This window comes from Orcinus orca, chromosome 8 (assembly GCF_937001465.1).
Source record: "Orcinus orca chromosome 8, mOrcOrc1.1, whole genome shotgun sequence".
Classification (NCBI taxonomy): domain Eukaryota; kingdom Metazoa; phylum Chordata; class Mammalia; order Artiodactyla; family Delphinidae; genus Orcinus; species Orcinus orca.
In genome coordinates, this window is record NC_064566.1 from 49,309,633 (window position 1) to 49,331,836 (window position 22,204).

The window sequence follows — 22,204 nt, forward strand, 5'->3', positions numbered from 1 at the left end:
ACCTGTCTTCAAGATTATACATATGAACAACACACAACTCAGTCTTCTCTCAGTCTCTTTAACATCAGATACATATTTAGAGACAGCCGACTAATCATTCTATTACCTACAGTTAAAAGTGGTTTCTAACCTGTGCAGATATCCATGGTAAATAAATCCTGTGTGCAAAAGGGCTGGCTGGACCTACCCATCTTTTCCCTTCTGTTCTTTGGGATGTAATTAAGAAAGGGGTTGAAACACAAATGGATAATTTTTAAGTTGCTGAGCAAGAAGATCTTTCAAAATTTTACCTGAACCACCCTTTTGGAAGTCAGTTTAGCAATGTCTACTAAAATTTTAAATGTACATACTCTTTGGCTCAGCAATTCCACTTAAGGAATTTACCCTACCGATACACTCATCTACAAGTAAAGTGCTACCATACAAGGATATTCACTGCAGTGAAAAATGGAAAACAAATATTCATCACTACAGCAATTCTTACATATATATATAATGATGATACAGCTACAGAATGGAATTCTATGCAGGTAATTCATAAATGCTAATAAAGAACTATCTCTAAGATATACTTGCAAGTGAAAAAGTAACAGAAAGAATAGTATGCACAGTACACTACCACTAAAAGGAAAAATAAAGGTACACATACATGTATTATAGAACAGCTCTGGAAAACTACATTTTAAAATGACAAAATGTTGCTGTTTCTAGAGAGGAAAACTAGGATTCAGAGAAGCAGAAAGAATTACTTTTTACCTCTATCTCTTGTAGTGTTTAAATTTTTAAAAATGCGCTTATTGTCTTAAAAAAAAGAATCTATAAAAAATTTTTCACCAGAAAAGCATTATACATACATCTTTATTGGCCAAAACAATATCCACTGTTGACTTGGCCACCATGGGAGAGTGCTTGCCATTATGCGGATTTATGTAGTTGAAGAGGTCTTCCATTACATCTAAAAACAAAACAACAGAAAATTAAAATATCAAAATCACTTAACAGCTAATTCAATCTTCAGGTAACAGTTTAAAACAGTGGTTCTCAACCGTTTTTCATCCCAACCCACCTTAGTACCTAGCACAGAAAGTGCTCAATGAACATACACACGTCTAATAAATATATAAGGAAATATATATATTTATAAGCTAAATCTTCCAGAGTTAGAGTGAGCATAGGCTCCTGTAGTTTGAAAAAGACTGCCAGATGATTCTGACATATAACCCCATTGAGAATTACTGGTTGAAAATAAAGAAAAACAGAAATTACAACCTCTTCTCAAGTTTTTTTTATCCTAACAAAACAGACACTCAACTTAAAATTCAAAACCTATCATCCCAGGCATTTTACTTCTATAAATGCACATTTAGTAATAAGCCCTCTCTCTTCCAGACATCACAGCAGTATTTAGTCCTCTGCATTTATACATATAATACACATATACACAAAGCTGGCATTCTGACTGAATTTGACTTGAATCCATAGTTAATTTCGGGAGAACTGATATCTTTACAATAAATCTACTGAAGAGTGAGATATAATGTTTAAGTCCCCATATAACAGATCTCGAATTGAAAGCTGAAAGATTTCTACTCTCAGTCTACCAGCTGACTTCTTATATACCACTTTTTATATACCTAACAAATTATTTAACCTTCCTTTGCCCACATTCCCTGAGCTATAAAATGGGAGTGCTGACTAATGGTGACAAAAGACTGACTGTAACACTTTGTTTAACCCAGAAATTATCAATAAATATTATTCTTTTTTCCAACCACACCACCACCAAGCATCTAAAGATGCGTTTCAAAAAAAAAAAGAAACAAAAAGATAAAGAAAAGTATCCATTGACCCTTCCATGCAGCAGGTCAGCAGCATGGAGAAATAGGAAGTTCTAGTCTCCCTCTGCCACTAACCTGCACACTTTGCTTTTTTAAACAAGATGGAATTTCTCTTTCTGACACTCAAGGTTTCATTCTAGTAAACTTATAAATTTTCTGAGAATACTAAATTCTTTCTTTTTCCTCTAGACTCACCACTGAATACTTTCTTTGTTTCTTTGTGCAAGTTAGAGACGGCAATCCTTGCTGCCAGGATGGCATAGTCAGGGTGCTTAGTAGTCAAGGTCGCAGCTGTTTCAGCAGCCAAAGTATCTAGTTCCACAGTAGTGACCCCACTGTATAAGCCTTGGATTACTTTCATGGTGATCTGAGCCTATAAAAGCAAAACCAAGAATTACTTGTGCTTTCCCAAGAACCAAGAGCTTCCTTAAGAGAGCAATGAAGAAAACAATCAATTTATATCAAGATAAAAGACAACTTCCTTTTATGAAAAATTATCTTTCAGAATGGTGGGCTGTGGAAAATTTAGTAATGAGAATTCATAAGCCAACAGAGCTGCTAGAAAATGCATACTACATATACAATGAAGAAGTGTGGGACGAAAGAAAGAGAGAAAGAGAAAGAAAGAAAGCGGGGGGAGGAAGGGAGGAAGGAAGGAAGTTAGTTTTAAAATCTAAGTAGAGCTTTTACAGAGATTAACAGTCACACAGGGAAACAGCTGAAAACAGATCAATGATTCTATAATTATTTCCCCATCTTTCATTCAAATTCTCTCTATATAATCAGGGTTCACGCTACATACTTACCCATTTTGCCCCAATTCTACCTAAGGACAAGTACGGGAAAGCAAATGAATCAAACTTTAATCATTCCAATGAAAGGAGATGAAGATATAAGTTAGAGTTGGGGCTGAGTCATCAAATAATTTAATGGCTACTCCCTCTTTAACATTTCACAAATTACAAAATATCTCAACTTTCATGATCTTCTCTGACATTTCACAATTACCTGTGAGATGGGTATACAACTTTCACCACTTTACATGAGGAACCAGGTTACTGGGACTTGCCCAAGCTTTACTATCTAAGTCTTCTGGCTCCACATCCCATTCAACCTCAATGCATTTCACTGTTTTCAAGACCGTACTGTAAGAGATACCCCTCTTTAAAACACACGACGCTAACACACATATATATGGAATCTAAAAAAAAAAAGGTTATGAAGAACCTAGGGTCAGGACAGGAATAAAGACGCAGACCTACTAGAGAATGGACTTGAGGACACAGGGAGGGGGAAGGGTAAGCTGGGACAAAGTGAGAGCGTGGCATGGACATATATACACTACCAAATGCAAAATAGATAGCTAGTGGGAAGCAGCCGCCTAGCACAGGGAGATCAGCTCGGTGCTTTGTGACCACCTAGAGGGGTGGGATAGGGAGGGTGGGAGGGAGAGAGACGCAAGAGGGAAGAGATATGGGAACATATGTATATGTATAGCTGATTCACTTTGTTATAAAGCAGAAACACACCATTGTAAAGCAATTATACTCCAATAAAGATGTTAAAGAATAAATAAATACATAGATAAATAAAACACACAATGCACAAGTCAAGAAAGACAAATTCGGGGCTTCCCTGGTGGCGCAGTGGTTGAGAGTCCGCCTGCCAATGCAGGGGACATGGGTTCGTGCCCCGGTCCAGGAGGACCCCACATGCCGCGGAGCAGTGGGGCCCGTGAACCATGGCCACTGAGTCTGTGCGTCCGGAGCCTGTGCTCCGCAACGGGAGAGGCCACAGCAGTGAGAGGCCCACGTACCAAAAAAAAAAAAAAAAAAAAAGACAAATTCCATGTTGTATATATGTATGTGTTTACTGAATCTTTAAAAAAAAAAAAAAAAAAAAGATTAGGGAATTTCCCAGTGGTCCAGTGACTGTGTCTCCAAGCTTCCACTGCAGGGGGCACGGGTTCAATCTCTGGTCGGGGAACTAATTCCCACAAGCCATGCAGCCGAAAAAAAAAAAAAAAAAAACAGATTAATCCAACAGAAAATGATGCCATTTCCCAGTTGACAAAAGCATGCCCCCTCAAAAAAAAGTGTGTACTTACTAGTTTAAAATCTATTCCAATTAAATTTCAGACCTAAGCTCAGGTTGCTCCTTTCTTCTCAGATCCAACAATTAACTCATGTTCAGTAAAAGAGTAGTGAAGTCTTCTAAATGATTTCTGGTGCTACGTGGCAAGTAATCAGAACTCAGAATAAAATAACGTCTGTGTGCTAATAACCATGCCAGATCTAAAAACACGTAGACTTTTTCAACTAAATCTACCCTAGAAAGCTCGAGTCAGCTCTAGCACACCTGCACTCTGAAATGTGTGCATGAGGCAATAGAACACCTACGAGTCAAGATACCTAAGTTCTTCTTCCTACACTCCCACTCATTTGTACAAGTCACTCCCCTTCACTTTGGACCTTCCTTATCTATAAAACAAGGAAGATGAAATACGATGATCTCTCAGGTTCGTTCCAACTCTAATATTCTACTATTCTAATTATTGTCTAGATTTCTAAATGTAAAAGGGAATTTATAATAAGCATATTTTAAAGCTGTATAAAATTATTTTCTTTTGACCATTTTGGTCAATTCAATATTTATTGAGCATCTAATTATATATGTGTTAAGCATTGTGGATATCACAAGAACAAGATACAGGCCTCCCCAGCAACTCTCGGGGAGGACAGAGACATATAATTAATTTCTATACTAGGTGGTTAATGCTATGAGGCCAGCACAAGTGCTAGAGTAGGACAGATAAAATACCTAAATAAGGAGGGGGCAGTATGGGTTTAAAAAAAAAGAAGGTTCTTAGAGACTCCGTTTAGTAAGATCATTTTGAAAGCCATGTGGAAGATGTATTTGAAGACGGCAAGATGAGAGGAAGACCAGGAGAACACTTCAGAGACCACTACAGATAGCAGTCTAGATAAGGGATGCTGAGGGTCTAGAGTAGAGGAGTTATAGAAAGAGAAAAGCACAGCAACTTGCTTATGAATAGCTGGCTCTCCTTAATTTAAAAGCTGGCCATGAAATCTATTTTATATTACTTTTATATTACTTTATATTACTTTAATGTATTCTTTCTACATAGATAACAGAAAAGCAAATTTCCAACCAGTTTCTACCCAAATGACCACAATTCCAAAACAAGTTTTTCCACTTATGAATAAAATAATTTGCTCAAAGAACTCTCTAATATGAAATGTTAATGTCAAGTTTTCCTCTTTGCTCACTTTTATAGTTCTCTGAAAAGTCAGAACTCACAGCACGGAACAAGATTTAGAAAAAAAGTTTTGTTTTGTTTTGTTTTGTCTGTTTCATTTTTTTTTGCCACGCCACACGGCTTGAGGGATCTTAGTTCCCTGACCAGGGATCAAACCCAGGCCATGGCAGTGAAAGCACCATGTCCTAACCACTGGACCACTAGGGAATTCCCAGGAAAGAAGAAAGTTTTAAGCAATAAATTCACATTTTATATCCAAGGCCAAACCAAAATACAGAGCAAGGGAGTGAAGGGCCAGAGATAAGAGACAAGTAAAAAGAAGCGCATGAAGCAAGGAACCCAAGATATAAAGCCCATTTACTTACAGGATCAACAAAGTCCACATTGAGTCCATAACAAAGCTTCTGGATTCGAGATGTAATTTTGTCAAACATAACTCGCTCTTGGCGGCCATCTAAAGAATCAAACCATAAATTCATGTTAGCACTTATTAAGATAGCAATGTCAAAGAATCAAATGTAATCAGCATGTAAACTTTTTAAATTGGCCAACATGAAATGCAATTTCATAGATAAAAGATTCAGACCCCCAAGAGTTCATCGAGAGATTATTTTTTCATCTTCAAAAAGCAGGGATTCTATACTGATTCTTCCCTTACATTATACATCAGATGGATTCTTGCAATAAATTTCCCTACCCCACCTTGTCCAAATGACAGGCAGAATTATTCTTTAAAACTTAAGTCAAAATCATATCACTACCCACCGCCGCCCAACAGAGGTTTATCATCTCCTTCAGAATCAAGTCAAAATCATTACAACAGTCCACAGAATCCTACACAACCTGCCTTGTGTGCCCCCTTTCCCAACTTCATCTCCTACTCTCCCACCTTCCTCACTCACCATACCCCGCAACCCTGGCTCCTTGCTATCTATACCTCTTTTAGGTCTTTGCTCAATGTCACCTTCTCAATAAGGCTTTCCCAGATCACTCTATTTTAAACTGCAATGCCCCAAACACAGCCTTGCTCCTCTTTATGCTCCTTCTATGCTTTATTTTTCTCTATAGCACTTATGGTCATCTGACATACTCTATGTTTTACTTACGTATTTGTTTATTGTGTGGCTCTCCACATCCACTAGAATACAATTTCCAAAAAGAAAAAGATTTTGTCACGGTTTATGTACCAATGTATTCCCCAGTGCCCAGACCAAAGACCAAGGCCTACCACATAGTAGGTACTCAAATATTTATTGAATGCTAAATGATTTATAAACCTGTCTCCATTCTAACATCTTCATGATAAATTTGGCTTACATACTCTCCTAGAGTAATTAATGATTTTGAATTTACTTCACACCATGTAAAGAAGTACTTCTTTCTATTTGTAACTCAAAACAATCTTCCAGAGGCAACCTCTTAGTTTTTATTTTGGAGATACGGAAGCATATACATATGGATCTCATCTAGTTAGTCCTTTTATGGTTTTGGACTTAGATCCTATTGCTCTTTGCTCTTCCTAACAAAAAGTCCTGGCTGGCCCAAGGACGTTCTCAAATGTTTGATAAAGAATAAATAAACAGTTAGATACCACTAGTAACCCATCACCAATAGAACAAGTTAGTTTCTCTTAAACACTGATATATTAACTAAGATAGCCCTTCTCTTTCTGATCACCACTGTGACCTCCTTTTCTAACCAGACGCACATATGCCAGTGTTTAACTCTGGAATACAGTTAATTAGCTGGCCTACACTGGGACTGAGCCCTCAATGCTCTACCAGCTGGTTAGGCAGACAGGTGACCACAAGGCAATATTAGCAAACTGAGAATCTGCAGCTGCCAAATTAATCAGGAAACTGACAGAAAGTACAATGGCAACTGTCTTAATTCACACTGGAAAGTGGAGGCACACTAAGGGGCTGAAGGACCAATGATCCACTGTTCTCTAGCCTATCATTCCTCTTGGTCACTTTTTTCAACCCACATGTTGATTTTATCGTATCACTAATCCCTGCTTACATTATTATCCTCTCAAACAAGGCCTTCCTTAATTTGGTACCACATCTCCTCTACTGTTCCTTGTGAAATAGCCTAAGTCCCAACAGGGCCTCCCATTCCCACATCCATATCACTGCTTATACCTTACTCTGCCTAAAAGTCCCTCTTCCACCTTTCCATACATCTAACTCCTCCTCACTATTCAACTCTCACCACATCCATGAAACCTGCCCCAACAACTGTAACCCACATTGACCTCTTCTTCCTGTGAAATCCTCTAGAACACTAATTGTCTGATTTCCTCTTGGGTGTAAGCTGTCTTTTTTAATTCCTCTCTCTTCAGGAAGACTTTGCTAATACTGTAAGACCAAGGATGTGTCTCTTCTACAAGATATGAACTTTCTATTCCCTCTACCAGCAACGTTCAGCCCACGGACCTTCACATAGCTGACTCTTAGTATTATTCAGGGCTCAGATCAAATGTCAGCTCCCTCCCTGAGGATACAAACCAAGATTACTTTCTCATTCATCTTTATCACATTACCCTGTTTTACTACCATCATCTCACTAACCACTATCTGGAATTAACTGATTCTTACATGTTTACTTGTTTCTTATATACACTTAACTACTGTCACTCACCGCAGAATGTAAACTCCAATGAGAAAAGGGATTTAGCTTGTTTTGTTCACTGCTGAATCCCCAGTACCTAAAACAGTTCCTGGCATAAAGAGATGCTGAATACAGTGGGTTCCACATGAACAGATTCAACCGACCGTGGATCATGTACAATTTACGATCCGCAGTTGGTTGGAGCCCTGGATGGGGAACTGGAACTCACAGATGCAAAACCCACGGAGGCCGAGGGACTACTATGGGACTTGAGCATACACGGATTTTGGTATCCACAGCAGGTCCTGGAACCAAATGCCCATGGATACTGAGGAATGACTGTAAATAATTGAATATTTGTAAATAATTGAATATTCAGAAGTAAATATCTGAATATTTACTTCTGAATAATTGAATGAATGGGCTTCTATAGCCTATACTTTACCTATTAGAATACTGAACATATTTTATTATATTATTGTTCTTGTCTATCTTTCTCAATTGATTGTAAAGATTTTTGAAAACAAGACCTATGTCTGCCTACTCACCACTGTAACCTCAGTGCCCAGCACAGTATCCACACAGATCTGTAAAATATAGTAACACAGTGGGCTGTAAAGGGAATTAGAAAGGATGGGAGGGAGGAAGGGAGAAGAGAGGGAGGGATAGACAAAGGATATGGAATAGAAGAGATTATCAGAGGGCAAACAGATGCTTTAAAAGGTATTATTTTGCAAACTTTTGTTTCAGTTTTATGTAAATATTTACATATACATGTGTGTGTACTCAGTCATGATGTAAAATGCAAAGTTTTGAAAACACTATACTAAAGTCCAAAGCACACTTTTCAACTCAAGCTACACTGCATTTGTTCCATTGGTTCTCAACTTTTTTTTTTTAACCTTAATCTCCTTGAGCAATACGATACTGTCCCACCAAGAAAAATAGCCCAAGACAGCAGATGAGAAAAACTCATCTACTATTCCCTTCTGTTATCTAACAATTTTCATATGGATTATTCCTGCATCCCTAACAGCCCTAAGATCACGGAAGATGGAGATGCCTTCTCCCTCTATTATTTCCCTCATGGTGCTAAGCAAGATATTAGCACATTCAGTAAGTAATACGTTAGGTAGGCTGCTAGTTGCCCTCCTGAATAATCACATTAAGATTAACAAAACCTACATGAGTTAGTCTGCTACTACACTATCATGCCAGCAATGGGGGGGGCGGGGGTGGATACCCTAAGCAAACTAAAGATCAAAAATAAAATAAAGAAACAAATCTAAGTACAATGTTGTATATTAACAAGCCTTTACAGATGAACCAGTTTGCAAGGCAGAAATAGAGACACAGAGGTAGGGAATAAACCTATGGACAACAAGGGAGGAAAGCGCTGGGGGGCGGGGTGTGTGTGTGAATTGGGAGACTGGGATTGACATATATACACTAATATGTATAAATTAGATAACTAATAAAAAAGAAAAGAAAAGAAAAAACAAGGCTGGCAGAGTCTAGCAGCAAACCATCTGGATCATATTAGGTTCTCTGAAGGAATGAGAAACAAAATAAGACCTGCCTTTTGTTTGTTGCAGATAGTACTTTTTAAACCACAGTATTTGAAAGTGGACCCAAAAGGTTAAAAATGCAACACAGAGGTGTTACCCACTCCAGAGATCTAAGTCCACAAGTTGTCAATTCATCTGTTACAGATTTATCATAAGTGCTCCTCATACTTACATACCTTTTTCTAAAGGTCTAAAAAACTGAATGCTCCTCTCTCATTCACAGGTATGGACCAATAAAAGTGCACTATGTATTTTGATCTTTGGTCTCATCAGCTAAAACGGGAGACTTGGGAAATTCAGAGAATGATGTTCTAAAGATACTGATGCCAGGAAGGTCCACCACTGTCCATCTCTCAGCTGTACGCCACCTAGTTACAACCAAATCAACTACCTGCCTACTCACAACACTCATGATATCCTATATTTTAAAATAATTATTCTCATCCACTCATGAATGAGCATCTATATTCATGGCAGGTCCTGTGCTAAGTGTGGGCATAAAGTCCTCATCTTTGAAACACTCACAGCCTAGTGGACAAAACAATCAGTCAATCAGTGTTCACTAAGTGCCTACAATTTTGAAATAACTTCTTTGCTTCAACAGAGGCAAGTAGAGTCGACTCAAAACGTGTTCGTACCTGTCCCATATGGTTCTCTGTTAAGAGTATGTTTTGCTCTTGTTTTTCCAACCTGCTTAAATCTTTTCCGGAGGCAAGTCTGTCTCCTCTTATAATTAATTTCACAGAATCAAGCAAAGGACTGACACAAAGGAAGGTACTCAGCAAGCCTAACGGGAAATAAGTGTTGAGGAAGAACACAAGTCCCTGGCCCTTCCCGGTCCCCCACGCCGCCAGAAGATGTCTTGGCCACCCTACTCTAATTCCATATCTCTTCCCATCAAGGGTAAGGCCAGCCAGTCCCGATCCCAAACTCCTCCGGGACCACTCCTGGGGCAAACGGCAACACATCCCTCACGAAGGGCAAACTCCGTGGAGATGTCTGTATCTGAGCCTGACGTTTTTCACCCCACAAAAGAGCTCAGGAAGCTGCTAGGTGCCCGTGTAGGGTGCAGAGCCCCTGCTTCACTAGATCCCCCCGTGCCTAGGACAGCTGACCAAGCCTTTCAAATAAAACTCTGTTGTTCGCTATGGGTTCGAAGCCTGGCCTCACCAGCATCGAACCGGGTGACCGTGCAGTCTCCGCACCTTTCTCTGCGCTTCAGTATCTTCACCCGCGAGGCGGACCCAATAACCCCTACCTCAGGGGCTCCCGGTGAGGAATCAAGTACCGCCTGCAAAGAGCTGTGCGCGCACAGCTACTATTCGCTAAAGGGAAGGTGTTACCCTTTCGACATGCGGCCGGATGGCAGAGCCACGGGGCGCAGACTAAAGGTCAGAGGGGGGTTGGGGACAGACTGACGAAAGGGCAGGAGGCCGAGAAGGTGACAGGGCGGGAAGCTGCCGCCGGCAGCGCGGGAAGCGGCGGAGACGGGCGGGCGCGGCTAACTGCTAGGGCGGCGGCAGCCCGCGTACCTCCCCCACCGCCCCCTCCCCGGCGTCTCACCTCGCTTGATAACATGCATCGCAGCTAGTGGCTGAGGCGCCGAGGGATGCGAGACGCGGCTGCAGCTCTGACGCGCCGGCAGGATCGAGAAGGTGGCAGAGTGCGGAAGGTCAGGCTCGAGGGGTTGCTCGGGTGCAGGGCCTGGCGTCAGGGCCAGAGCGCACTTCCCCTCCACAGAACAGGGCAAGGTAATCCGAATCCTCTTCCCGCTCCCGCCAGCCGCAACGCAAAAGGGGCGCGACAGAGCTCGCAGGAAGTTATGCGACGGGGCCAGCGCGGCGGCCGGCGGGCAGGCCTAGCGTAGCAGAGCGTCGTTCCCACAGCCGCCATGTTGAGTGTGGGCAGGGCCCAGGAGACGGCGCCTCTCCCACGGTCGTGTTAGGTGTGGGTGCGCCCGGCGGGAACGCCGCTCTTCGGCCGCCATGTTGGGTGTGGGCAAAGCCCTATCTGGGGCTCCGCGGCCGGACGTAGCGCGCAGAGGCAGGCCAGGCGTGCCTCCGCCTCTCTTGCCGGCAGGCCCCGCGGAAGTCAGGGCGGTTCGAGTATTTTTGAAATAGCAAAACCCCAACCATCCGCTTTTTCTTGTCTTGAAGACTGTTACGTGATGATAACCCAAGACTGCCGTCCGAGCTGAGCTCTAGCCTGAGATCCGCAGCCGGAGGGCCCCAGGGCCCTTCGGGCGGCCTGAAATCTCGCACTCAAGTCAGGTTGGAAGAGAGCCTTGCTAGGCCAAGGGCCTTTGGAGTTTATCTTGACGGAAATGGGAACGAGCCCTGGCAGAGTTTTGAGCAGGGCAGGGCTATGATCCATTTGCTTTTAGAATTATCCAATGGAGGGCTTCCCTGGTGGCGCAGTGGTTAAGAATCCGCCTGCCAATGCAGACGACATGGGTTCGAGCCCTGGTCTGGGAAGATCCCACATGCCGCGGAGCAACTAGCCCTGTGAGTCACAATTACTGAGCCTGCGCGTCTGGAGCCTGTGCTCCGCAACGGGAGAGGCCGCGATAGTGAGAGGCCCGCGCACCGCGATGAGGAGTGGCCCCCACTTGCCGCAACTAGAGAAAGCCCTGGCACAGAAACGAAGACCCAACACAGCCAAAAATAAATAAATAAATAAATTAAAAAAAAAAAAAAAAAAGAATTATCCAGTGGATGTGGCTCGTGGAGGTAGAATGGACAGGACTTGGTTACCGAATGTGGGGAGTCAGAATAGGTGAGACATGACTCACAAGGCTGGTGTAGAAGCTTCCGATTTGGGCTAGGCAGACTGATTTTTATGATATCTCACGTGGCAGCCCCTCCCTAAAACCTTTCACTGGTTCCTTACTGCCCTCAAGGTGGTTCCAAGGTTCCTGTGAAGTACAGTGGTACCTCAAAGATATTGGTTCCAGACAACTGCAATATAGCAAATATCACAATAAAGCAAGTCACACAAACTTTTTGGTTTCCCGGTGCATATAAAAGTTATATTTACACTATACTGTAGTCTATTAAGTGTGCAATAGCATTATGTCTATTAAAAAAATGTACATACATTAATAAAAAATACTTTGTTGCTAAAAAATGTTAACCACCATCTGAGCCTTCAGCAAGTGGTAATCTTTTGGCTGGTGGAGGGTTTGAAATATTGCAAGAATTACCAAATGTGACACAGAGACATGAAGCAAGCAAATGCTGTTAGAAAAATGGTGCTGATAAGACTTGCTTGCCACAAATCTTCAATCTGTAAAAAATGCAATACTCGCGAAGTGCAATAAAATGAGTTATGCCTGTAATTCTAACAGTCACAGGTGATAAGTGAAGCCATATGATAGATAGGGTCAGATGGCCTAGAGATAGGGTTGCCAGATTTAGCTAATAAAAATGTATCCCCAATATTTCATGGAACATAATTATACTAAAAATTTATTTGTTTGTCTAATATTCAACTACTGTATCCTGTATTTCATCTGGTAACCCTACCCAGAGAGCTTTTGGGAATGTGTATGAGAGTTTCACTTTCCCTTGGCAGCAGAGAAATGTCTCTACATCCTGTCTGCTGTGCCACAAAGAGCACAGAGAACACAAGGAGAGTCAGTCAAAGCCAGCAGAGGTTAAAATCTCCTACATGCTTTATTGGACTTCAAAGAGTCTTATGAAATAACACAGAAAAACCCATGTGAGGGTGTCCAGGGGGTACAAGGCAGTCTGCAGCCTAGCACCCTCCCAAGACCAGCCCCAGGTGCCCCCACCCCAGGCCCAAAATAGGATCCCAGAGTAAAGACACGGCAGGGAGTGGGGCAGAGGGAAAATACCTTTACAGCCATTGCAAAAACAGGGAAGGGAGAGAGTTGTCTAGAGGGTGGGAAGGGCGGGGGAGTGGTCACACAGCCACCTTGACCTACACCATCTTCCTTAGCCACCCCCTTCCCTAAACCGGCTGTGTCCTTCTTGAGCCTCTGGCCCAGGCTATGCAGTAACATGAAAATGGGGTCTCACAGGGCAAAGTATGCAGTGCAGGCACTTGGGAAATTCAGGAGATTTCATTTTTCAACTTTAAACTGTCTTTTGGTTCAAATGTGACAACATCCTGCCCAGCAGCTCCAAGGCCCCATTAGAGCCCTGTATCATAGCTGAGGCTCCCACGGCCATGGGAGCCCACTGTCCTGAGCCTCAGGAGTAATGAGGCTTGGGGAGCATTGGGGCAGCGCCTCTTATAGACAAACCCTCCTGCAGGGTGGGGGAGCGGGGATAAGAGAGAGGCAGGTGTGAGTGAGAGAAGAGAGAAAAGGTGACTGCTTTGTAGCCCACACCTCTGGCTTCCACTCATCCTCCAACTAGGAGAAGTCTCTTCCGATCTATCCCCTAGCCTAGCCTCTCTTCAGAACTCTAGTGGCTTGTCCTCTGGGAGTTGGTTTCGCTCCCCCATGGACCCCTGGAGGCCTCAGTGAGCTCCAGGCCGAGGTTCCCTCTGGCCCACCACACTCCCAGAGGGCAAACTGCAAATATTAGGTCCTAGGCCCCAGTCTGGGGCAAACAGAACCATGGTCGGTGAGGTGGAAGAGATCTGAGGCACAGGTGTCAGAAGTTACTGCCCCTCTCTTCCCCCCTAGCCTCTAGGGGAAGTTGGGGAGTGGCGGGGGGGGGGGAGTCCAAAAGCAGGAGACAGAGAGAAACAAGAAACCAAACCTCAAAACTGGGACAGCAGAGACAGAAGCTGGACCCCAGAGGTGGACTGAGAGCTGAGGGGGCAGCAACTAAGACATGCACTGAAGTGGAGAGGGAGTGACAGCAGCAGCCCATGGTTGGGAGGGAGGCAGGGCAGGCAGGCCATGGTGGTCAGTTAATAAATAATGTTGAAGGACCCAAGGATACGGGGGGCAAGTATGTACAGTGCCCAGGCCCCAGGGCCAGCCCCTCCCATGCCCCATGCTGGGGGCCAGGTATGTTGGAAGGGAGGGAAGGGGAGGCAGAAGACCAGGTGAGGACAAGCTGTCCCACAACTGCCACCCTCATCCTGCCTACTTCTTAAGAGGCTTCTTAAAGATTTTGAGGGGAAACTTCTTCCGGCCTGGGCTGGAGTCTGTCTCCTCACCAATGGAGCCATTATCCTCCTCAGCCACGGCCTTCTTGCCAGCCAGGTGGGGAATACGTGTATTTCGGCTAGACTGCAGGGCTCTGCTGTCCCCAGCTGGAGACGGCGTGTCTGGGTCTGGGGAACTGGGGCTGTGAGAACGGGAAGAATCCAAATGTGGAGAACCACTAGGTGGGGCTGGGGAGCTCAGCTCCATCAGGCTGTGGGCCTTGTCCAGCCCGTGGTTCAGTGCCAGCAGTGCCTTCTTGGCCAGGGCAGGGCTGTCAGGCAGTTTCTCCACCAGAGAGGCGGGATGGACCCCCTCAATCAGCCGGTGGCTGCCGTTGGAAGTCATGGCACTGAGAGCCTCATCTGCAGCACGGACCATCTGAGGAGGCTTGAGGACCAGACGTTGGCGGTCACTCATGTGGAGGGAGGACTCCGAATCGGAATGGGTCAAATCCCTGTAAGATAGGTCAGAGAGGAAGAAAGGGACACATAGAGGATGGGGGGCAGGGGGGAATTTGAAGAGGAGACAGGGGCCAAGAGAGAAGACAAGGGCAGGGTAGGAAAATGGGGATGGAGAGAGGGGCAGGAGAGATAAAATAAGGTGAATAGCAGGTGGGAAAGAGGGAAGAATGAGAAACAGAGGGAAGTTGAGCAGGCCATAAGCACGGGATAAGAGAGAAGGAAGGAATAGGGAATAAGGATAGATTGGAGAAGAGATAAGGAGAAAAGAGTAAAATTGGGGAGGAAGAAAAGCAAAAGGAGAAGCAGGTAGAAATAAAGAGGACCAAGGGGAGAGAAGAAAAGAAAGAGGCAAAAGTGATGGAGAGAGAAGAGACAGACAAGAATCAAAAACAAATGTCATTATACCATTACCTTTCTGGCAAAGGGCTTTCTAAGGCCTGCGCCCCACCCCTGATGAATGGCCAGGCCCTAAACCGGTGCAACCATTGGCTTCAATGCCACAGGCATCCTCCTCAATAAAATCTCTGCTTCCATAGCTGGCTAGATTTCTTACAACTGCACCCTAAGCTAACCCAGAACCCGTATATTTCTCTGAGTCACCATTTTCCATGCCTCCCTCCCCCATTTACTCCTGTCACCCCTGGGACACATCCAGTCTGGGCCAGGCCCCAAGGAACAGGGCACATGCAATAAGTGAGCCTGACCCAGCCTGGGGAGAGAAAGGTAAGAACAGCCTTGCAAACAATCCCTCACCCACCCCAAAAGGCCAAGATGCTGCCTCTTCCAACCCTCTGTCAGGATTCAAAGGAGGTCGCAGAGAAGTGTTTCAGCATTCAAACCAAAGCTGGCTGACAGCAGGAAGGCTGGGGTCTTTCTCAGAGCTCTGCAGACGGGGAGAACGTAGGGAGGCATAGAAAGACAGGACATTGGCCTTTAAGGAGCAGTGGTTCAGAAGAGCTGCACGCTGGAAGTCCTAAGGTCTAATTCAATTTCCATCTTTGCCTGAGGCTTGCTGTATGACCTTGGACAAGTCATCTAACCTTGCTGGTCCTCAATTTTGGCCAAATGAAGATAACACCAATTCAATTATCTTGCAAGACTGTTTGGAGGCCAAATATGTTGGCAAAGCACTTGAAAATGTAGAAAGTATTGTGGGAATGAAGATGATGAGGCCAGTCAAGCAGGAAGACCCTTCCGTGGGCCAGTCACAAGAGGTTTCTTTGCAAGGCTGAGCTACGGGGGCACGGCACTGCACACTGGACGTGCACACACAGAGGCAGTCCAGGATAGTCGAGACCCTTTAAGGGGCTGGCTGTTCCTAAGAAGACCACGAACTAATTCTGGACGCCACACCTCCTGCCTCTATAGACAAGAGGGTAGATATGGGAGTCCCCTGACAATCCCGTAACCCTCCTTCTCCTTTCCCAGAGGCCTGAGAACCCATGGCAGAGGCAGAGAGGGCTAAGGGAAATGTTTAAACATCCAAGTCAGGAAACCAAAGGGAAAGGGTCATGAGTGGGAGAGGAGAGCACAGCAGGACCCGGAAAGAAGGAGGCTGTGGGTGGAAAAATTAGGGAGGGCACCAGGCTCCAAAAACAGGCAAAAGCAGGAGGTTGACTAATAGTTATTATAGGTTTAATTCTCAGCAGGAAGCAATTAACTTAAGCAGCCGCGCTGTGGGCCAGTACCTTGCTGAAGACAGGGGATAGCAGAGAACAATCCCAGCTCCAACTCCCATTCCAAATACTGTTTCAGCCACGTACTCTAGTGTTTATGAACGGTCTCATATTTGCTTTCATATTTCTGATGGTGTCCTTGCTTCTATCTAAATGTGTCCTTGTTTCTCTAAGTCCCAAGATGACCCTCTCCGTATCCTGCCTTTTCCACACAGGTGTGAACCACTGAGCATGGTGCCAAGGAAATTCTGGGGGGCAGCCACACCGGGAAGAGGGGCCCTCCAGGCTGAGGAGGTGAGGATCCTAGGAGCCCACCTTTCTAATACCAAGGAAGGACGAGAGGTCAAGAGGTTGGGGTCTACCCAGACTCACTCCCCCTGGCCCACTGCCCCATTTGGTCATGATTCCCATCCCTCTGTGCCTCCATCATCAACGAAAGCTGAGGCTTCCAAAGCAAGAAAAGAACCTGGGAGGAAGCCTGGGTGGACATAGGAGGGGAAAGGCCCATTGAGGCAAGCTCACCTTCCCTCCCTGAGTCTTTGAGACAATTCAGGTCAGGGGTGTCCCTCCCCAAAGGTTGGGCTGCCTTGGGCTCCCACCCCAAGCTACTAACCTTACTAGAGAGCCTGTTTGCCTTTAGAGACGATCCTCTGATGCATGGTGCAAAAGAAAATTCAGTAGTGAACAGGCCAGGCAGAGGCACGTACTTCCCCACCCTCCCTCCCCACTGCCCTCAGCCTGGGCCTTGGAGCGTGAGATTCACAGCATCCTCTAGTGCCCCCAACCCACTTCAGTCCTCTCCATCTGTACTGGGAAGGGCAGTCTCCCTGCCTAGGCTTTTAGATGAAGATGAGGGTGAGGATGAAGATGAGTAGCTCTGCTTCTAGTAAAGGCTGTCCTTTTGTGAAAGAGAAAGGAACAGCCTTCAAGGATAATTATCCAGAGGTTTGAGGGGCAGAGCTAGAGAGATTGGCATCCAGGGTGAGGCAGGACCAAAAGGAAGCAACAGGGTAAGGCGGCTGCAACCCAGAGACCAGGATTGAGCCGTGGCCACAGCTTCAGAGATGAGAGGTCCTTCCAGAGGAGAGGGACTTCCTGAGGGTCCTCTAAGCTTGTTCAGGTGAGGTCAAGGCTACTATATCTGACCCTAGCCTATCACCTTGAGCTATTAGCAGGGAAAGTCCCTGCAGCTGCCACACCAGGCTGTGGGAGAAAGCCTTTCACCAGTTCTGATACAGTTCACTTACTGAGACCTTGTGAAAGGACAAAAATATCCGACAGAGTGTCCTGGAATGGAAAGCCAAGTCCTAGTCTGTGTTCTGCTCCTAATTAGCTTTGGGACCTGGGGAAAATTACTTAACCTTTCAGAACCTTAACTTCCTTCTCAGACGTGAGTGTTTTTAATGCTGGCCCGACCTATAAACCTCGCTTGTCCAAAACCCCTAAATCTGTTTCCCCCCCTTCTGAAGAGTAATTCCATGAAGGGTACTACATCCATTCAGTCACCCAAGCTAGAAACCTGGGCATCATCCTACACTCCTTCCTCTCCTCCACCCCTCAAAGCCAGTTACCAAATTAATCCTCTTGTTTCTATACCAAGACCTTGTTACCTCCCCTGATGGCCTACTGCAATGACTTCCAAATTCCTGTAGTCTCCCCATTGTTTCCTTTATACAGGCCACTAAAATGTTATTTCTAAAATGCAAATATGACCAATTCACTTTCTTCTAAAAACCCCTTTGCAGTTCTCCGTCTCCTAAAGGGTAATGGCCAAAGCCCGTGTCCTTTCAGAACCCCTCATCATTCTAGCCTCATCTGCTACCCCTTCCCACCAACACATAGCCAATGTTCTAACCACACGTAGATCAGGTTCTCTTGAAACTCTATGCCTGTGCATGTGTTTCCTCTGCCTAGAATACACTTTCTCCTTTGCCTGCACACAGGGTGCCAGCACAAATGTCATCTCTCTTGTGAAGCATTCCACCCGGGTTCACACTGTTAGCCATTCCTTCTTCAACACCCCCTTAGCACTTATCAAACTGTTCCGGAATCATTTATGTACCTCTCCCAGACCAGACTGCAATTCTTGATGGCTGGGATTGTATCTTATCATCTACGAATCCCCATGCCCAGCAGAGCCTGGCAGAGTAGGTATCAATAAATGTTCGTTGAGGGAGTGAAGGAAGTGAGGACTCCATTGAGATAACAGATGTGAAAGTTTAGGCCAAGGTGCTATAGGACTGTGAGGGAGCGGGGTTGTTACTCATTTTTAGAGTCAGCAAACCCCAAACAGAGAAGGGAAGAAAGCCTTAGGGAGTTAGGCTGACCTTAAGGAGGATTCGCAGGCTGGGAAAGGTTAGGACAAGGAGAAGTGCCCCACCGCACACACACCCCCTGCAGCTGACCAAGCAGCAGCCAGCAGGCAAAGGCCGAGGTAAAGGCAGCAGAGGGGCAAGGAAGGGAGAAAGGAAAGAGAAGAGAGACAGCTGGTACCCCAAGGTCTCTGAATGCCAAGGCATCACAGCGGTGCTGTCAGAAGGGGGTGGGTCAGGGTAGGGCTCCATCTGGAGGAAATAGGAAGTGCTGTGGTGGTAATAAACAGGGTGGATGTGGACGGTGGTGATGGAGGTGGTGGTGGTGGTGATGGTGCTGGAGGTGGTGGCAGTGGTGGTGGTGGTAGAGGAGCAGGAAGAAGAAGCAGAGGCAGATGGAGCGCTGGTCCCGAGGCCTTCAGAACTGAAAGACTGTCCAGATGAAAGGCTGCGCATTCGCCGCAGAGAGACCCGGCTTGTCAAGAAGCGGCCAGCCTCGCCCTCTACCAACCTCTGAGATCCCAGGCCATGCTGTGGTTCCGTCAGGCGCTGCCGGACGCTGCTGCTCTGCAGGCTGGGGGCTGCAAGGAGAGTGAAGAAAGTGTGAGGAAGGGCCAGCCTACTTTGGGCTGGTGGCAAGCAGGTTTGCCCATGGAGAAATGCTTACTGGAGACCACTCTGGGCCTTCAGTGGCCAATCTGGAGAATGGGGCGCCTCCTCCCCGAAACCTCCCACCAGGGGTCCTAAAAGGAAGGGGAAGTTGAAGATGAGGTACCCAGGTCAGTTTTAATGGCAATTCCAATGGAAGCAGACCTAGGGCCAACATTACTATGAAGGGAGACGGTAAGGCAGTTAGTGGGAGGGCACAGGCAGGACGGGGTAGGATAGGGGTTTGGGACAAGGTCCGGGAGGGCACTAAGAACCAGCCTTTTTAGAAAGCCAAACTCAGGAAATAATTCACAACTCAGACAAGGATTTATACACAGACATGCTCATCACATCATTATTAATAATTGTATGAAAGTAAAAATAAAGGTGGAACGACAGGAAGATGATAACACATCCAACTGCTGGAAGGTTACACAGCTATTAAACATGATGCTTATGGGAATTCCCTGGCGGTCCAGTGGTTAGGACTCAGCGCTTTCACTGCCAGGCCCTAGGTTCGATCCCTGGTTGGGGAACTAAGATTCTGCAAGCCGCATTGTGCAGCCAAAAAAAAAAAAAAAAAAGCTGCTCATGAGAAGATTTTTAAAACATAGAAAAATGTCTATTAAAATGCTCAGGAAAAACAAAAGGCTACCAAATTTCATGTAAAAGGAATACCTTGAGCTATAGAATAAAAAAGACAGGAATTTGAAACAAGGCCTTTCTGTTTCTAGCTGTGACCTTGAGTAACTTACTTTCCTATTTTAATTCCTAATTTACAAAATCCTTCAGGGTTGTCCTGAGGCTTCAAGATAATATTTTTAAAGTACCTGACACAGTTCATGGCACTCAATAAATGGTAGTGGTTATCATTATCTTGACCACATAAAAAAATTATTTAAAAATTCACAGACAAAAGACTGAAAGAGAAGGTACTCAATATGATGGGATTACAGGTACCTTTTTATGCCCACATTTACTCTTTTTACTATGCAAATTTCTTCTAATAAGCATGTACCCAACAAAGAACCAGCTCTTGGATCAATGCTGCAGATCAGGCTCTTGGAAGATGAGGGCCACCATGCCCAGAGAAGGGGTATGTGGGTACCAGATAACTTAGAGATGTGCTAGAACATCCCCCTTGGGCTCACTCCCAGCTCCAGTTGAAAACAGAATTCACACCTTTGTTTTTTTCTCCTCTACCCTGATATATGGGCCTCCTTGCCTTCTCCCTAAAGATGGGAGAAAGGACACGGTTACATGGATGGCAGAAGCCTTGGAAGGGCCACCAGGAAGAGAACACAGTTCCATGGTGATGGAGAGCTAGGGAGCCAGGGCTTCTATGGCTGGTGGCTTTCGAGACATGAAAGGGAGGCTTAAGGGGAAGAGGAGGCATGGAATAGGGACGGGGAAAGAGAGACAGACGGGGAACACAGAAGGAGAAAAGAGGAAGAGGATCTTTCCTTCCCTCTTTCATCTCAGCCCAGCTAGATGAAGGGCCGCCAGGACATCTGTCTAGCTGGGCTGAAAGGAGAAGCCTAAGCCTCCCATCACCATGGCTGTTCTCTCTCAAGCACTCAGCTGAGCAGGCTGATTCTTCTCACCTCCGAACCCTTCCCTGAAGTTAGTAGGGACCGTGGTGAGGGAATAGCAGAGCAGGCAGGGGAGGGATGCAGGCAGGAGAAGGGGCCCGTGGGATAGGAGTGTTGGTTTAGCCCCAAAAGTTGGAAAAACAAAAGCCCCAAAGGGGCTCCTCAAACCCGGGTATTTCCAGAGGGACTGATCATCCGAGCCGGCGGATGCTGAGCAGAGAGAGCGGTCACTGAACCTACGCCCCATCAGCCAGGCAGCATCTAGGGTCCAACAGCCAGGCCAAAAGGAGAAGAGAATCTGATTTACAGAGGGCTTCGCCCTGCCCCTCAGTGGGATAAGGGAAGGGCCAGGGGGCAAGGGGTGGGTGGCTCAGAGCTAATGAAGGTCCCTCCCAACCCGGAGAACATGGGAGCCTTTAGATCAATACATCAAGATCAAGCTCTACCTGCTAGGGGTCCTAACCTTGCTGGGCCTCTGACTAAAGCCCTGCCAAGTTAGCAGCCCAGGGAAAGAAGAGGCTTGCCCAGAGGCAGACTATCGTTGAAGAAACTTACAAATAAATCCTGTCTGGAGCTGGAATCCAGCCTGATTAAAGAATCTGACTTTCTGAAAGTGAGCCCCTAACCCAGCCCAGCTTTCTGCCATCCCCTCTGCACTCATGGGATATGGGCCCAGCACAAGAGCTTTTCCATAAAAGTCTATCCTATTTATCTAAAATAGCCTCTGATCCAGAGAAAAATTCAACAGGGTCAGTAAGGGGTATGTCCCTTCCTTCACTGAAGAATTCCCACAGAGTGCTGTCTCCTTCAATTCTGCTCTACTCAGCTCTTACCACTCGCAGGGGAGAAAAGGAAGAGGGAAGACCCAGGACAGAGGGTGGGGATGGCCGAGAGTTCAGGTGGAAAGACAGACATGCTTGTGCAGGAGATCCCTCCTGGACAAGAATGTCTTTCTGGCTTGGAGGATTTAGGGCTCTTTTACCGTAAGGGACTATTGCTTCCTGGGGCCTCACACGAAAAAACAAAAAGAAAGAGACATCATTCCATTCAACTACTTTAGCAGTTAAAAGTAAGGAATATAAAATTAAAAC

At 45.5% G+C, this 22,204-nt stretch overlaps 2 protein-coding genes across 8 annotated transcripts in view; both read right to left on the bottom strand.

The window, feature by feature from the left end:
* Window positions 1-11,187, bottom strand: part of RRM1 (ribonucleotide reductase catalytic subunit M1) — a 34,952-nt gene extending 23,765 nt beyond the window's left edge. Inside the window, exons 1-4 of the mRNA XM_004279727.3 lie at window positions 10,863-11,187; window positions 5,484-5,572; window positions 2,034-2,211; window positions 855-955 (exon numbers count right to left, since the gene is read on the bottom strand). Coding sequence (XP_004279775.1) covers window positions 855-955; window positions 2,034-2,211; window positions 5,484-5,572; window positions 10,863-10,881 — 387 coding nt within the window. The 5' untranslated portion in view covers window positions 10,882-11,187. The remainder of the gene's footprint in view (window positions 1-854; window positions 956-2,033; window positions 2,212-5,483; window positions 5,573-10,862) is intronic.
* A 1,763-nt stretch (window positions 11,188-12,950) lies between these two features.
* The window catches only part of STIM1 (stromal interaction molecule 1), a 198,575-nt gene continuing 189,321 nt past the window's right edge, over window positions 12,951-22,204 (bottom strand). For 4 of the 7 annotated variants that reach the window (XM_033405561.2, XM_033405563.2, XM_033405564.2 and 1 more), the window contains 3 exons: window positions 21,282-21,374; window positions 19,385-19,454; window positions 12,951-14,878 (listed from right to left, as the gene is read on the bottom strand). In XM_033405561.2, coding sequence (XP_033261452.1) covers window positions 14,362-14,878; window positions 19,385-19,454; window positions 21,282-21,374 — 680 coding nt within the window. In that variant the 3' untranslated portion in view covers window positions 12,951-14,361. Of the gene's footprint in view, window positions 14,879-17,174; window positions 17,212-19,384; window positions 19,455-21,281; window positions 21,375-22,204 lie in introns of all 7 variants that reach the window. The other 3 variants (XM_033405566.2, XM_033405567.2, XM_004279730.3) reach the window with 3 other exon arrangements.